General features: G+C 48.9%; 8 protein-coding genes across 8 annotated transcripts; 4 read left to right on the top strand and 4 right to left on the bottom strand.

The window, feature by feature from the left end:
• Positions 1 to 101: 101 nt before the first annotated feature.
• On the bottom strand, positions 102 to 1094 carry N7455_001961 (uncharacterized protein; the record flags this gene model as incomplete). Its single annotated transcript, XM_040950940.2, has 2 exons — positions 102 to 773; positions 834 to 1094. The coding sequence occupies 2 exons, from the start codon at positions 1092 to 1094 to the stop codon at positions 102 to 104; spliced, it is 933 nt and encodes a 310-aa protein (XP_040818442.2).
• Positions 1095 to 1622: 528 nt separating this feature from the next.
• On the bottom strand, positions 1623 to 2882 carry fhpA (flavohemoprotein; the record flags this gene model as incomplete). Its single annotated transcript, XM_040951471.2, has 1 exon — positions 1623 to 2882. The coding sequence occupies one exon, from the start codon at positions 2880 to 2882 to the stop codon at positions 1623 to 1625; it is 1260 nt and encodes a 419-aa protein (XP_040818402.2).
• A 1921-nt stretch (positions 2883 to 4803) lies between these two features.
• On the top strand, positions 4804 to 5831 carry N7455_001959 (uncharacterized protein; the record flags this gene model as incomplete). The annotated part of the gene is made up of 3 exons (XM_040951574.2): positions 4804 to 5115; positions 5169 to 5469; positions 5527 to 5831. The coding sequence occupies 3 exons, from the start codon at positions 4804 to 4806 to the stop codon at positions 5829 to 5831; spliced, it is 918 nt and encodes a 305-aa protein (XP_040818276.2).
• A 583-nt stretch (positions 5832 to 6414) lies between these two features.
• On the top strand, positions 6415 to 8488 carry N7455_001958 (putative GABA permease (Uga4)). Its single transcript, XM_040951963.2, has 7 exons — positions 6415 to 6554; positions 6611 to 6756; positions 6817 to 6864; positions 6916 to 7063; positions 7123 to 8127; positions 8189 to 8451; positions 8472 to 8488. The coding sequence occupies exons 1-6, from the start codon at positions 6467 to 6469 to the stop codon at positions 8398 to 8400; spliced, it is 1647 nt and encodes a 548-aa protein (XP_040817754.2). The 5' UTR covers positions 6415 to 6466; the 3' UTR covers positions 8401 to 8451; positions 8472 to 8488.
• Positions 8489 to 8734: 246 nt separating this feature from the next.
• On the top strand, positions 8735 to 9522 carry N7455_001957 (uncharacterized protein; the record flags this gene model as incomplete). The annotated part of the gene is made up of 2 exons (XM_040951256.2): positions 8735 to 9150; positions 9213 to 9522. The coding sequence occupies 2 exons, from the start codon at positions 8735 to 8737 to the stop codon at positions 9520 to 9522; spliced, it is 726 nt and encodes a 241-aa protein (XP_040818045.2).
• Positions 9523 to 9570: 48 nt separating this feature from the next.
• N7455_001956 (uncharacterized protein) lies at positions 9571 to 10000 on the top strand (the record flags this gene model as incomplete). The annotated part of the gene is made up of 2 exons (XM_065604194.1): positions 9571 to 9775; positions 9855 to 10000. 2 exons carry the CDS (start codon positions 9571 to 9573, stop codon positions 9998 to 10000), a joined length of 351 nt encoding a protein of 116 aa, XP_065462685.1.
• A 513-nt stretch (positions 10001 to 10513) lies between these two features.
• Positions 10514 to 11032, bottom strand: N7455_001955 (putative GPI anchored protein; the record flags this gene model as incomplete). Its single annotated transcript, XM_040951904.2, has 1 exon — positions 10514 to 11032. One exon carries the CDS (start codon positions 11030 to 11032, stop codon positions 10514 to 10516), a length of 519 nt encoding a protein of 172 aa, XP_040817589.1.
• A 1166-nt stretch (positions 11033 to 12198) lies between these two features.
• N7455_001954 (uncharacterized protein) lies at positions 12199 to 15068 on the bottom strand (the record flags this gene model as incomplete). The annotated part of the gene is made up of 3 exons (XM_040951276.2): positions 12199 to 13827; positions 13886 to 14534; positions 14590 to 15068. 3 exons carry the CDS (start codon positions 15066 to 15068, stop codon positions 12199 to 12201), a joined length of 2757 nt encoding a protein of 918 aa, XP_040817865.2.
• Between the last annotated feature and the right edge of the window lie 223 nt (positions 15069 to 15291).

Here is a 15291-nt window from a genome sequence, read left to right as displayed (position 1 = left end):
AAAGCAGCTGAAACTTCGCTAAAGTTGATTCTTTCTCCCATGAAAATAATCTATTTAGTTTCTTGTATATATACATCCAAATTGGGGCGGCCTGCGAAAGGTCATCCAATCAATGCCTTGATAGTAGTTTCATAACTCTCCGGTTCACGCCCTAAGATCTCGCCTAGAGCCGGAGATACAACTGCAGCCTCGCCCTGCCTGATAGCCTCCCAGGCCGTAGCCCACTCCCTCGACAGGTTAACCCCCTTGTATGTATGCTTATCACCAATCTGAGGAAGATTGACATACTCATCGACAGAGATCTCACGAATCTTAAGCGGTTTCCCAATCGCCCGACCGATAATCTCAACCGTCTCCGCAAGGGAAATCTCCCGAGACCCAGAGAGCAGAAGAGCTTTGTTCACATACTCGAAGCTAGTCGGGTTATTGACATACGAGGCAATCAACTTAGCGGTTGCCTCGCCCAGCTCATCGCGCTTGACCCACGCCACGCCTGGGCCTGCGCCTGAGTGAGGGATCGCCACGTCGTCGGTTGGATTCTGCGGATCGAAGAACGCGGTATAGATCGGGAATGATTCAGTGTAGAGACCCTCCCGAACTATGGTGTAAGATACCTTGTCTTGCAGGGAAGAGAGGTATTTCTCTGTTTCGATGTGGGCGCCCATCACATGAGCGATGGTACGGTTGGTTAAATCACCGCCGAATCCAAGAGAGGAGTAGAAGATGTGCTTGACGCCACTCTTGATGGCTGCATCTATAGCAAGACGGTGTGCCTGGTTATGGTTGTTAGACTAACAACTTAGGTTGGGTAATATCACTTGATTTTTTCTTACCTTAACCCTGTGATCTATCTCGAATGACGCATATGAAACCAGCATCAAGACATCGACGCCTTCGAAGGCTGTGTCTAATGTCGTTGGCTCATCATAGTCGGCTCTGCGTATCGTAGCGCCAGCTTGCTTGAGATCGTGCAGTTTCTCGGGGTGTCGGGCACTCAGAACTAGGTCGGATTCTGGGACTAGTTTCACCAGGTGGTTCACAATGCTTGATCCAAGGGCCCCAGAGGCGGGAAAGACACCGATTTTGGCACCCATATTGATATAGGGGGAGGATGTTGGAAGGGTAACTCGGGTAGGCTATAATTGGGAAGATTTTCGATGATCCGCACACTTTACCCGGAGATCTTTCGAGTCTTTATGTTCTGCATTTCAATCGCATGCTTATAAATGGAGATCTGTATTCGGTCTATGACAGCAATAACCGAATGCAATGACCCCTGTACTTGATTTCTCCATGAATCCATGGATGTCGATCCATTGCTTTTTTAACGACGAAGATTTCTAATACACCACCCCTTTGCCCCACGTTTTCACCGCTATCGGAAAATTCAAGCACGTTCTACCTAAATGGGTGTAGCTGCCCCTCTTAAAATACATTGCTTGCTCAGCAGGTGGATAACCCAACGTTGGACAGGGGTCTTGTGGGCATGGATCTTGAGGCTTCAATGTTCTTTCATTCGTCAATCGTAATTTGAAATAGCAAGAGATGAGATGTAATTCTAAACGCCAAACCCGGAACGGACAAATTAACCCCAAAGAGATTCACTCAATCATACTCCGAACTCATTGAGGAATACCTCCAGTTCCGAACAATTCCATCTTGATGCGATCGGCCCCCACACCCTTGGCCTTGAGACCCGACTCTATATCAGTCATGAACTTTCCGGGTCCACAGATATAATAATCTGTCTTTGCATCATCAAGGAACAAGTCCTGATCTTCCAACTTGGTCAAGTCTACCCGCCCGACATGGTCATAGTCCACACCTTCCGTCTCTCCCTCGGATGGGTGGCTAGTGAAGAATGTCGTTCGAATGGAGGGGAATTGCTTTGGAAGCTCAGAGATGTGCTTCTTGAAAGCTCGCGCGCCCGATGAACGTGCGCCATGAATGAAATGCAGTTTGCGTGTTGTGGGCGATTTGGAAATCAACGTGTTCAAAATCGACGTCAGTGGCGTTAGCCCAACGCCAGCGGAGATTAACACGATCGGATTACCGGTTTCCGAGTCGACCGGGGTAAGGAAAAAGTCGCCGTAGGGGTGGGAAACATTGAGTTTGTCGCCAATGTTGAATGTATCGTGTAGCACATTGGAGATGTAACCCGGATGGGCGGCAGCACCTGGAGCAGCAGGGCTGAGACCCAGTTCTCTCTTCACACTGATGCGATAGTAATCCGGCTTCGGCTGGTCGCTGAGAGAGTACTGTCTAGCCTGTGGGTACTTGAGAGCTGGAACGTAGGTTTGGATGGAAATGTACTGGCCGGGCTGGAAGGCCGGTAGTGGCTTTTCATCGACCGGGGCGAGATAGAAGGATGTGATTTCCTCGGATTCCTGGACTTTATTCACAATCTTGAATTCTCTCCAGTCAGTCCAGCCCTCGGCGTGTTCATAAAGCTGCTTTTCGCGGCCGATCATGATATCCGCGAGCTGCCAGTAGGCTGTGCCCCATGCATCGTGGATTTCTGGGGTCAATTCCTCGCCGAGTACCTCACCCATGGCCTCGAGGAGATACTTTCCAACGATCTTGTAATGGTCGGGCTGGATATACAAAGAGGCATGCTTGTTGCAGATCAACTCAACCGCTGAGCTTAGTGCGCCAAGGTCATCGATATGCGATGCATATGCGTAGAGCGCACCTGCCAACGCACGAGGTTGATGGCCGTTGACCTGGTTGGCAGTGTTGAACACGGTGTTCAGCTCCGGGTGGGCTTCGAGCATGTTGCGATAGAAGACAGTCGTGATGGTGTTGCCATGTTCGACGAGAACCGGAATTGTCGCCTTAATGAGCGCGATTTGGTCTGGGGTCATTCCCGGATTGGAACCCATGATGAATGGATCTGCTATATTGTGGGTGATTGAGTATAGAAAACGTTTGATCGATGCCTGCACTATTCAGGGACCGGTGCAGGGGTTTAAATATAAACAACAAATCGAAATATGTGAGTAATAAGAAATCAGTTGTATTTGGTTGGTTATCCAGCTATTTATCTCCACCGTAACCGGATCGTTAACACGTTAAGAGACGGGATTTGGAAAATTCGGAAGGTATCTGGCATGATCTGTAAATATTTTCAGGGCCGAAGTGAAGATATCTCCGCGGAGCAGTCCGCGGAGAGGGGGATCCAACGCACAAAGGAATTAACTCGGTCTGTTATCGCAAATTGCACCTTGCAACGTGTAACTGGTACATAAAGTTCTGTCGCCTGTTTTGTATTCCTAAAGTCCACGTGGAATGCCATTTGAATAGGATACATGTAGATGTCTACGATGCATGATGAACTGGAATCTGCCCCACCTCTAGTCTCGATCTATATCTTCATCTTCCATCAGAACTAGGGTGGTGATTCAAGCTCTCAGGAAAGAAAAAATCGAGTTCCAGAGAGGCTACCAGCTCTCTGTGTTCATAACCTTGGAAACCTCTGGTGTTATCTCAATTTCCGATTGGATGTCTGCCTCCCCTGTAATCACACAAATCTTCCAAGGTTCAAAACGAAGTACATGCATACATATTAAGTATATAGTTCGTCCAAGATAAGGTCCAAATGCAACCTCCCTAAAATAGAGAAATAGAGACAAACATCCATGTCGATAAGGCTTTTTTCTTTTATGGGCCTTATCTTGGATGAACTATATTCCACAGAAAATCATGTGACCGCCAGCGAGTCTCCCAGAGTCCACTGCATACATATGTACGACCATATGTTATGCCAAGTTTGGTCCGTTTGGTTGCGTGTTACAGTATTACATAAAATTGGTGTATTTCTGTTATTATACACCATCCCACATACAAAGCCGCCACACAGAGTCAGGCCACCCGCGAGAATGTCATCGGGGCCAAGCGGCCCGGTTGCTGCCGTTCAATTAGGTAACCCCGATTGGATGACCCATTTAGGTAGGCACTCCGGAGGCTCCCTCAAATATGCCAGCTCTGGAGCTGCGCAGGTGACCTCGGGAGTCATGACAAAGATACAACACATGTCTAGATACTTCAGACTCTGTACTAAATGAGCAATGCCGTTTTAGCCGTTCTGGCGCTGCGAGTGACTGAATCCAAGATTCATCATCTCCATTATTTGGCGCCAAGATCCTATCATAGTCCAGCCCTTCACCAGCTTCGAAGCTATTCACTATATCAGCAAACCTAATCTGCGAGAACTCTAATGTATAGCAACGGCAAAGTCCTAGCTGTCAAACCTTAAAGGCGTTCATGCGAGATCTTTTGGGTCTAGATCTCAATGTTCGACGATGGCCCAATCACAGGGTTCTGGAAACACATGGAGAAGATTGATACTTACCTAGGTATATATAGGCCATTGGACAATCCGGGGAGAATGACGTGTGTGGAGGTCTAGACATTCAACTTTCACAACTGTTTGCGGAAGTTGAGATGCTCCCCATTCAACGTCTATTGACTCCACCAGCCAACCCCGGAATCTTAACTTTATTATCCCACTCTATACGGGAAAAATATATATGCGCCCATTTAATCACTGGTAAAAGGTACTACTGCCATAAAATAAGCTGAATTATGGTTCAGTCAAGGGCTAATCGATCATACATGGACCAGTCGCGACACTATCTGTATTGAGTAGTGACGTCTGTGATATACGACGGTTGTAATATGTAAACAACGATAGATGATAGAAGAGGCTGCGATGTGTTCTCATTCTGACGAGAGTCACTGGTCAACCCTGACTTCATCCGACTTCAATTAGTTCTCTCTATTCTAGCTCCCTCAACCCTCGCGATGATGTTCAAGAAGCGCTCGTCTGATACCTCGACGCTCGGGGGGTCGCAGGCAAATAACCAGCTGCTTATGCTGCGGCTCCCAGACAAGCTGCAGTACAACTTGGTCTGTCTGATGGGCGAGTTCGTGGGGACTTTCCTGTTTCTCTTCTTTTCTTTCGCGGGTACACAGGTGTCCAATACCCCCATGCCGCCACCTGGCTCCCCGCCAAATACTTCGAACTTGATGTATTCCGCACTTTCTTTTGGATTTGCTTTGACGGTCAATGTCTGGGCGTTCTACCGAGTCACAGGTGGTCTTTTCAACCCGGCGGTATGGGCATCACCACATAGTAAACGGGAATATTTGTAGCTGACATTCACTAGGTTACTCTTGCTCTCTGCCTGAATGGTGGCATGCCCCCTCTCCGAGGGTTGTGTGTATTCCCTGCGCAACTGGTCGCCGGAATTGCGGCGGCGGGCGTGGTGAGTGCCCTGTTCCCGGGCCCGCTAAACTGCGCGACACGACTCGGCGGTGGCGCATCAATTGTACAAGGACTCTTCATTGAGATGTTCTTGACGGCGCAGCTTGTGTTTGTCATTATCATGTTGGCGGTGGTGAAGCACAAGTCCACCTATTTGGCTCCAGTAGGAATCGGTCTGGCTTTCTTTGTTGCAGAACTGATTGGTAAGTAAAAATCATAGATCGGATTCCTTCACGTATTGTGCTGACTCTTCACACTAGGTGACTACTATACCGGAGGGTCTCTCAACCCTGCTCGTTCCCTCGGACCGGATGTGATCAACCGCTCGTTTCCGGGATACCACTGGATCTATTGGCTCGGTCCTTTGCTCGGATCCCTTCTTGCGTCTGGTTTCTATCAACTCCTGCGTCTCGTACGCTGGGAGAGGACCAACCCCGGTCAGGATTATAACGAGGAAGAGGTAGCCAGGAAGGAGTCATTGATTGGTTCTGAGCATACCCTCACCGCCAATGTCGCTCCCCCCCTAAATGGCAGAAATGATGTTCCCTTCGATGAGCATGTTTAATGCTGTTGCATGATCCTAATTGCTGCTAGATGGAAATCCGTCTATTGCTTCGCCTCGACGACCATAACCGACGCAACCTTGAGCTCGCTGAACAAATTTCCCTATGTATATAGTGGAGAAACCTCTCGATGAGATGTGGCTGATACAGGATATCTGAGTTGATATTTTATCCTGGCAGTGAGGCCGAGAATATTTAATCGATGTCAATAAGTATAATTAATTGGAAGCATATCAAACACTTATTGGCACTTGAGTTGGCTGATCTGCACGATGTACTTAGCTCGTGTAACCTAATGGGCTGCAATGGATCTGTGACTGTCTCGGAGTTGATGCAAGATCACCCGCCGTCACAGCGCCAACATTCTCAATAATAGTCGCGAGATTTGAACTGGACAATGTCTCACATGCCTCTACAATTCAAACGCAGGGGCCGTAATCATGTCACGTCCTGTTTCCTGCAGGAAACCGCCATTATTGGAGTACACCAACAATGGTTGGTCAGTCTTATCTCTTTGGCGTTGAAAGACGAGTTTCAATATCCACATCCCTTGGCTTGACTCCAAATTGATTTGACATTTAAGTCATCCGTCCCCTCCATGTCCGTCTGAACAGCTACAATCTGAATCGAGGTGTTCATGATGGACTCGCAACCCGTCGACCCTGAGGCGGTCGCCCCGGTCGCGACTGACGCGATGGCAGATGTCGGGGATGTGCAGCTGCTGGGTATAAGAGTGTGCCTTTTTTTGGTGAGGACTGGTCGCTGATGATGCCTTTTCTAGCACGGATGGGCTACAAACAGGAACTTCGTCGACAGTATTCCACGACGCAAGTTTTCGCAATCGCATTCAGCATCATGGGTTTGGTGCCCTCAATCGCGTCGACGCTCTCGTTCTCTCTCCCCGCGGGTCCGGTCGGGATGGTCTGGGTAGGGGTTGAACCCCCGTGAGTCTGGTTGTGCTGTTGGTTGACTGGGATTATGGAATAGGGATGGTTCACGGCGAGCATATTCATCTTGTTGGTTGGGTTGGCAATGGTAGAAATCTTGGTTGGGGTTATCTGGAATTATCGCACTGATATCACCTAGGCTGATCTCGCGTCTGCCATGCCGACAGCTGGAGGACTATATTGGTGGACACATTATTTCGCCGGACCGAAGTGGAAGAGACCATTGAGTTTCTTGATCGGATATAGCAACACATTGGGCTTGATCGGTGGCATGTGTTCGGTGGACTGTAAGGATGATCATCCGTACCCATTGCGATCACTCGTATCACTTACTCTTGTTGTGTAGATACCCTCGCACTTATGACCCTCTCCTGTGTCTCAATATCACGGGGAGATGGATGGTCCGCCTCGCGCGGCGTTATCTATGCTGTTTACGTCGGCCTGATTCTCTTCCACGGGCTATGCGGCTCCTTGAGTGGACGCCTAATGCCGAAAATCCAAACCTTTTGTATCTATATCAACATCGCCCTCGTTGTTGCGACCGTAATTGCTTTGCCAGTTGGAAAAGTGACGCGTGGCGGGTCCCTCAACTCTGGCAATTATGTGTATGGCCATATCGACAATGAGACTACATGGCCGACCGGATGGGCATTTATGTTGGCATGGCTCGCTCCGATCTGGTCAATTGGCTCCTTTGACTCTTGTGTGCACATGAGCGAAGAAGCTATGCATGCATCCAAGGCTGTTCCTCTTGGAATCGTCTGGTCGGCGGGCTCTGCATTTGTGCTTGGCTTCTTGGTGCTATCCGTCATCGCTGCTACTATGAACCCGGATGTAAGCGCGACAATCAACACCAAATTCGGTCAGCCAATGGCCCAGATCTACTATGACGCATTAGGCAGAGACGGTGCTTTGGGATTCATGGCTGTGCTTTGCGTCATTCAGTTCCTCATCGGCCTCAGCTTGATTGTCGCTGCTTCTCGCCAAGCATGGGCCTTTTCTCGCGACGGCGCACTGCCATTTTCTACATTCTTCCGCCACGTCAGTAAGCGCATCCAGTACCAACCAGTGCGCGTGATCTGTGGCTTAGTGGTTGTCTCTATTGTGTTGGGCCTACTGTGTCTGATCAACTCAGCAGCCGCCAACGCCCTGTTCTCGCTATTCGTAGCAAGCAACTATCTATCATGGGGCACCCCGATCTTCTGCCGCTTGGTCTGGGGCGAGCACCGGTTCACCCCCGGAGAGTTCTATACCGGCCGCTTGAGCAGGCCTATTGCTTGGGTAGCCGTTGTCTATCTTATTTTTGGTGTTACCTTGTCTGTGTTTCCGACTGAGGGTCCTAACCCAACTCGTATGTATTTGAACACCGCAAGGTCGCTTGGTCCGACCGCTAACAATTTACTTACCCGCAGCATCGAACATGAACTACACCATCGTAATCAATGGCTTTGTTTGGTTCGGATGTATGGCTTATTATTTCCTTTTCGCACGGCGATGGTACATTGGACCCCATATGACTGTCCACGAGGGTCCTTCTACTGCTTCGGACAATACCAGTGCCGTTCCACTTCCTCATGCGCTCCCTACCGAGACACCCGCATCTTGCGATCATAAGAAAGAATGATCGTTCTTCTCTCGATCTCTGCCTGCGGTACATATATTCATGTGCCTCAATAGATGCTGCTTCTTTTTCAGCTTGTCCTTGATACATACATATGGCCACCCGATTTCACGTAGGCCGATTAGTTTAGACACAAACACTGAGTTATCTTGAGCTAATATTGTGTTTCGATAAGAGTGTTTTCAGACAAAGGAGTAAAGGAGGTGTATTTTCGACGTCATTCACCGTTCAACATCTTCAAATTTCTGGTGCAATCGTCATGTTATCGTTTCCCCCATTGTCCTCATTTCGAATCCCCTCATTTCCAATCCCCTGTCTTCCATATTCAGATTCCAGGATGTCTAAATGGCAGCAGCCCTCTCCAAGTCACCCAACCACTCATCGAAGGGACTGGAAAAATAATTTTGAGAGCGTCATCAAAACCTTGAGCCAGGGAGTCGAAAATAGTAGGCCCAAGGCTATCCCATACTCCAATCGCGTTATTCTTGGTTTACGATGGAGCAATGATGACCTGGACCTGACCAAACCTCAAGCCGCACTTCTGGAGACATTTCGGACACAATATGGATTCGAGACGGCCAGTTTGCTTATCCCTTCGACCTCTAGGGAGGAGGCATTGGACGCGATATACGACACAATTTTTAAACTCCGCCAGGAATATAAGTTAGACACTCCCTATGGCTATCCCGGTTTATTTGTGATACACTATATCGGCCATGGTGTATCTGAAACAGAATGGAAGTTTGAAATCTGGTAAGGGCCCTAATAAAACCCTTCCATTGTGCCCATCCAGCATCACTGAACTCGACTCTCAGCGTAACCCGCAGCCCTGATGCCGTTGGAATTCCGTGGTCTTCCATCATTTTTGGCATGAAGGCAGAAGTTCTCGTTCTCATCGATACCTCCTACTCTGGAAGATTTTTCGAGCCATGTCACAGCCTACAAAAGATATTACAGTACAATGAACGTTCTGCTGAGTACCTGTTCTCAACAGGCAACGAGATTGCTGACCAGAACGGTCCCACTTACGATGTTAACAACAATTTCACGACCCGTCTGACAGAACTCCTACACACCGCGTCACCAGCTCCGGTTACTGTTGTACAACTCCACGAAGCTCTCTGAACCCAAGCCAATGACCCAAGTACTAAGCTGCGCTATACTCCTCAATACATGGGCTGTCGAAAACCAACTATCACCCTCCAGCATCGAGATAATTACGCGTGGGGGAGAGAAAGACCGACAGGCAAGGCACAAATACTTACGGGTCGTGTCCTTATTTCCGTATATATTCCTGGCAAGACAGTTCGCGGCCAGATCGAACAGTGGCAGACGTCGCTTTCAAAAATGGACCCCGATATGAATGTGACTATCGAAGGTGTTTTTGACCTTCCAAGGGTGTTCGCTATGTCTTCTATCAATGCCTATCTCGTTGTGGCATAGTTTCCTACACCCAGGTTACAACTTCGTGGGCTATGTGGATTCTAACAATATGCTAGCATCAGATCCTAGTGCTGATGACCTCTTGGTAGCTACACTACCAGAGAGACCGAAGGATCAAGGGTATGTTGACTATGTAATGCTCTCTGACACGGAGGAGTGAGCTAGTGACACGAAATTTCAGTGTTTCAGCTCTTGGCTGCTGGGGTGGAAAGGCGTGTTTCTGTCTTTTTATCGTTCTCGCCATTTGAAACCTGTGGAAGGTTGTATCTGTAATTGGTAGCTTTGTTACCATTGCTCAATCGAACTTCTCTATTCGCTCCGGATATCGCTTTTGAGGGGATCATAAGTTACGTTTCTGTTTGTTCTAGATACCGTAAGATAACGTGAGACATGTAATAAACAGATTGTGTTTAATTGGCTATGAAAATATATTCTAGAACATGCATATTTAGTCGTGAGACTATCAGCAAATTGAATGTCGAACTGGTCGACCAAAATGTAGGTTATACAACCGATGAATATGTACAGCTTGAAAAGAACGCCGGTGTTAGACCTCTTTTCCCAGATGCGAGAACGCGACGAACGAATATTTCAGAAAAGTAGTGAAGAAAGGACGTAGTGGATATAATGGCTGAAATCAAATCCAGAATCAACGGATCAAGATATCAACACTTTACAGTGCAACCATGAGACCAAGGACACCGGCCATGCCCGCAGCAACAGCGCCGACAGCAGTGGGACGGGCGAAGGCGGCATTGTCAGAAGTGGAGGATGCGCCGGCAGAGGCGGAAGACTCGGAAGAGCTGGAAGGAGACCCAGTGGAGATTGTGCTGGTTATGGTAGCGGACTCGGTAGCGGTGGTTGAGCCGGCGGAGTCGGTTAGGGTAGTCTGAGCAGAAACCGCAGTAACAACCCGGCTGGTAATCTCAGAGCCGATAGAGCGGCCTTCGCTGGCGGCGGCAGAAGCCTCGCTTTCGATGGATGAGACGGCGGCGGCTCCGCCGGTGCTCGCGGCTTCGGCGAAAGATGTAGCTTTTGAGGCGATGTCGGATCCGATGGATTGGCCGCCGTCGACGGCAGTTGAGTAGATGCCTTCGACGTCGGAGACGATAGAGTTCACATCAAGACCGTCTGGGGAGGCCATGGCAGCGGTGGCCAGGAAGAGAGCGGAGGAGATCAGAGTGAACTTCATTTTGATGGAGAGAAAAGGGTTGATTGTGAGAGTGAGTTAGATTGGTAAATAATTGACTTTTTGGATTGAAATGATATACGCTGGAAATCCGGGGGAAAACTACTCCTTATGTATATTTGGTAAATGGAAACTAGTTTCCTATAGATAGAAACATCGGGGTTTGATTGCGTGTGGGTGCTAGGCAGCCAAGGTGGCAGTGGCGAGATGACCTCAGCCCTGTGAAGAGCGATTCTCGTGTCGATCGTAGGGTCCATTCAGGGTTAGAGGGGCTATGTACCGGGACTAGTATTCATACTAGTACTGAGTACTCCGGATATGTACCGTGTCAGATAACTGCATCTCGTTGTCCCAACGGGTTGGGGCAATGACATCGTCATGTCGGGATCCACTTCGTAATGAGGCGCAATTATGGGGCGGTTTCAATACCCTAGTCCCTTCCCCCCGGGAAAATACCTGCAAGATCTAGACGTGCATGTTGTCGCATGAGCTTGATTCGTCTTGGTCGGGGCAATGCAGCACAGCCAGTAATTTGTATCGTCGCAATATTTTGGGGATTTTGTGTATTTTGCTGCCTTTTGGTCCCAACAACTCGATTCGCACCGAAGACCCCCCCCCTATCCCAACAAATAATGAGCCCCGTAGGGTGGCTTGGAGGAAGATCTTTATTAATCAACTGTCCACAAGTTACGTGAGTGCTAGAAAATGGTACTCCGTATGAAAGCGAGACTTACCGGTATATGTCGTACTCCGTAGTGGATCGACCCCTCTTGCCTTGGATAAGCAAGTCTCGGCGCCCGGCATTGTACATAATAGGAACAATGAGCCGCTCGCAATTTCCAAGTACCTGTATTGGTCCCTGTGGCATTTTAGGTTGGGGGATGGCCAAGGGCTTCCATGACGCGTCCTATAGCAGGGTTGAGTGCCCTTTTTCGTATTGCAAAGGGGTAAGCAAATGAGGCGCAGAAACAAAGTCACGGAGTGGCGATACGCTAAAAAAAGAAACAGGAAAAATGTCAGAACTATTTTGGTGGATAAAGAACATGGTTGGAATGATTGTTCATAACCCTTTTCATTAATGATTATCTATTATTTAAATTACTAACAAAATGCATATGTCCAGTGATGATGATGATGTTAATGATGCAATAAACATAAACCGACGAATATCACGCTGTAAACTGACCATAAACCTGGATGATGGCTTCCCACCCACCTTTATGGTCCGCTTGACGGGGGTTGGTCTTCCCATCGAGCACCATCACATCTGTCATGCGCGTGCTGATCGAGTACCAGACCAGATTCTGAGGCTCATTCGTGACCCGCATCATGTTGGTTTGGCAGTTCCCGTTGCAAGGCTCGTTATACAGACCATTCCAGTACCCGTCGAAGAAGGCCCAGGCAGCCGAGTTGTACAGTGCGATATTAGATCCACCGTCGACATTTGTAGCTATCGCAGTGCGACACTTTTGGTCATCTGCAGCACACCACGAGAAATCGGGGTCACCATATTTGGCGACAGCCTTCCATGGTGCTGGTGCCGCCTGGTACTCGCCCTGGCCTTGCATATACGGTGTTTCCGTTTGTAAAAGACCCGCAAAGACGTTCTCCGCGTTGTAGAAGTTATAGTTGTACAGCCAGTGATGCTCGGAACCGGTTCCTGTCAGCCAGGTGCCCTTGGTGGATTCGACCAAGATGCCGCGGCCAGTTGAGATAATAGTGAGAAGCGACTCGCTATCAAGGTTGTGATCGGCGGTCCATCCCCATAAGTTCTCAATATATGCGGATGAGCTCTTGGTCAGGTGCATTACCATGAACGCAGCCATGCAGTCCTTTGGGTCTTGCGACGTGCAAGACCCGGAGATACTGGTGTCAGCGGTCCCGCCTACCATCGCCATGGTGTTCCAAAGACCAATGTCACCAGGCTGATCACCTGCAGCATTGATTTCAATGATCTTGGCCCCCGGTAGGATCTCGCCGACAGAGAATCGCATGTCCTGGATTTCAATCACACCAATGTCCCCGGCATTGCCAAGCTTGACAACAGGCCTCGGGTTGTCGGAATCCTTGAACTTGTCGCCATATGCAGAAATGACAGACCATGCTTCTCCAACAATGCGGGTTCCAACTGGAACAAAGATGGTGTCTGAGACTCGGTATACACCGAAGGGGATGTATGTGACCTTGCACGAATCGGCATTTTCAGCCAAGATAGCGTTAAGACTGTTTGTGTCGTCAGTCTTACCGTCACCTTTCACTGTGTGTCCAGATACGGTCTTCACATTGACAATATCACCGGTGCTGTAATCTTGATAGGTGGGCTGGGCCTTGGTAAAGAATTTGTCATTTACCAGCAAAGGGGCAGGGCGCTTTGTGTCCCAGCTTACCCCAGTCTGGTAGGTCTCCGGGGCGACAGTACCCCAGACCCAGGTATCAACATGAGAGGTAGCGGCCAATGCTACATTGCCCTGAGCATCCACCGCGATAGCGTTCGAAGTATCATGCTTGAGGTTCTGAATGAGGAACTGGCTATTTCGGTTTCCAGAATCATGGGACGAATCATAGAATCTGACTACCGGTCCTGAGTTGGTGGAAGTGGAATCCAGAAGCACTAGGCTACCCAATCCATTCCCAGTCATATCGATACCAGTGCCGCAACTATCAAAGGTTGCTTGTTGCAGCAGCACCGTCCAGCCACCTGCCGCGCTGAAACCTGTTCTACAAGACTCAAAATAGATGTTCTTGAAGTTGACTTGCTGGTTGGAGTTTTTGATCCCGATAGCCCCACCAGTAATATGCTATACTTTGTTAGGTTGTTTTGTTCTTCCTTTTCTTGGGGTTCTCTGGATTACTTACCACATCCGTCACAGCAATTGTTGACCCGGCATTGATATCGATTCCAGTGTGACCCGTGGAGTCTTTTGGCATACGAATCTTAACATTTGTCAAACCCGACCCTTGGGCAACTCCCCATTGAAGAGCAGTGACATCGCGGTCTGGCTTGAGGTCCGTCGTATCCAAGATCACGTTCTTCACAAGCGTTGCGAAGCTAGTTTCTGGGTTGCCATTGTGTGAATCGTACCCCATGATGAGATAGTCACCGCGGAATCCCGCTCCAGCCTTGATGATGGGAGGATTTAACGGATTGCCCACAATTATCGTACCCACTGTCAGATTCAGAGTGGTTTCAAGCTGGTACACGCCGCCTGGAAGGTAGACCTGAGCAGGGTATCGCGTGACACCTTGGCCCTTTCGGCTGCCCCCTACGCCGTCATCGTCTATGGCCTGTTGTAGTTTCGGGGTTTGATTACCACTGCCATCATTGACGACTGAGTAATCCATCACGTTGCGGTACACCGGGTAGAGAGACGATTTAGCGTAAGGGGCAAATCCTGCTCCTTGTTGGTTGTGATCCTGCTCATCAAGCCAGTACGTCTCTGGCGATTTGCCGGTAGGGGCAGCACAGGTTTTTGTCGCGTGCGAGTGGCCTTTTGAGGGAATTGGACTAGATAAGTTTGTTAGCATTTAAGGGTCCTATGAAAACGTTGAATGACACATACGACTGAGTTGGAGGACTGGCTCTTGTGGACTGAGTATGGGTCTTTGGCAGTGGAGTTGAAGTCATTGTACTTGTTGCGAGAGTATGCGTGGCCGCTGAATTGGTGCTGGTTATCATTGTAGTAGCGTGTGCCATCTTCGAGGAAGAACTAGCCACTTCTGGCGAATGAGTTGCCATCGAAACACTGACACCCTTGGATGGAGATCCCGCGGCTGTGGAGAGAGTATTTACTGCAACCGACGAAGTCGTGCTACTCGAGTCGTGGTGAACTGTCGCGGTGGGTGGTGGATCGGTAAGCCCTGCCAAAGCAGACATAACAGCCCAATAAAGGGGGTGGTCATTATTTGACTGTCCTTCATCACCAGTTGTGGATGAAAGTCCATGCGATGAGCCCGGTCGCAACAAGTGCAGAGGCACAATAGCACCTGATACTGTAGACACAACAACTGCCACTGCAGCCAAAGAAGAGACACCCCTCATATTCAATCGACCACAAGCCACAACCTCAATCTCGAAGTAGATAGAAAGGAGTAAGAGAAGAAAAAGCAAGTGGATTAATGGGTACTAATAAAAATGACACCGTTGTCATGTGTCAGGCTGTCCGACAGTTACATACCATGCAGGCCATCTTGGAATGCAAATAAAGAACACACTTTGTATGAAGAATGTGTATAGCTTTTGTTGGTGCGCCTTGAATGGTCCG

This window comes from Penicillium solitum (genome assembly GCF_028829755.1).
Source record: "Penicillium solitum strain IBT 25940 chromosome Unknown utg000001l_segment0_segment0, whole genome shotgun sequence".
In the NCBI taxonomy this organism is placed as follows: domain Eukaryota; kingdom Fungi; phylum Ascomycota; class Eurotiomycetes; order Eurotiales; family Aspergillaceae; genus Penicillium; species Penicillium solitum.
The sequence above is the reverse complement of the archived record's forward strand: the minus strand, read 5'-3'. Positions and strand labels throughout refer to the sequence as shown.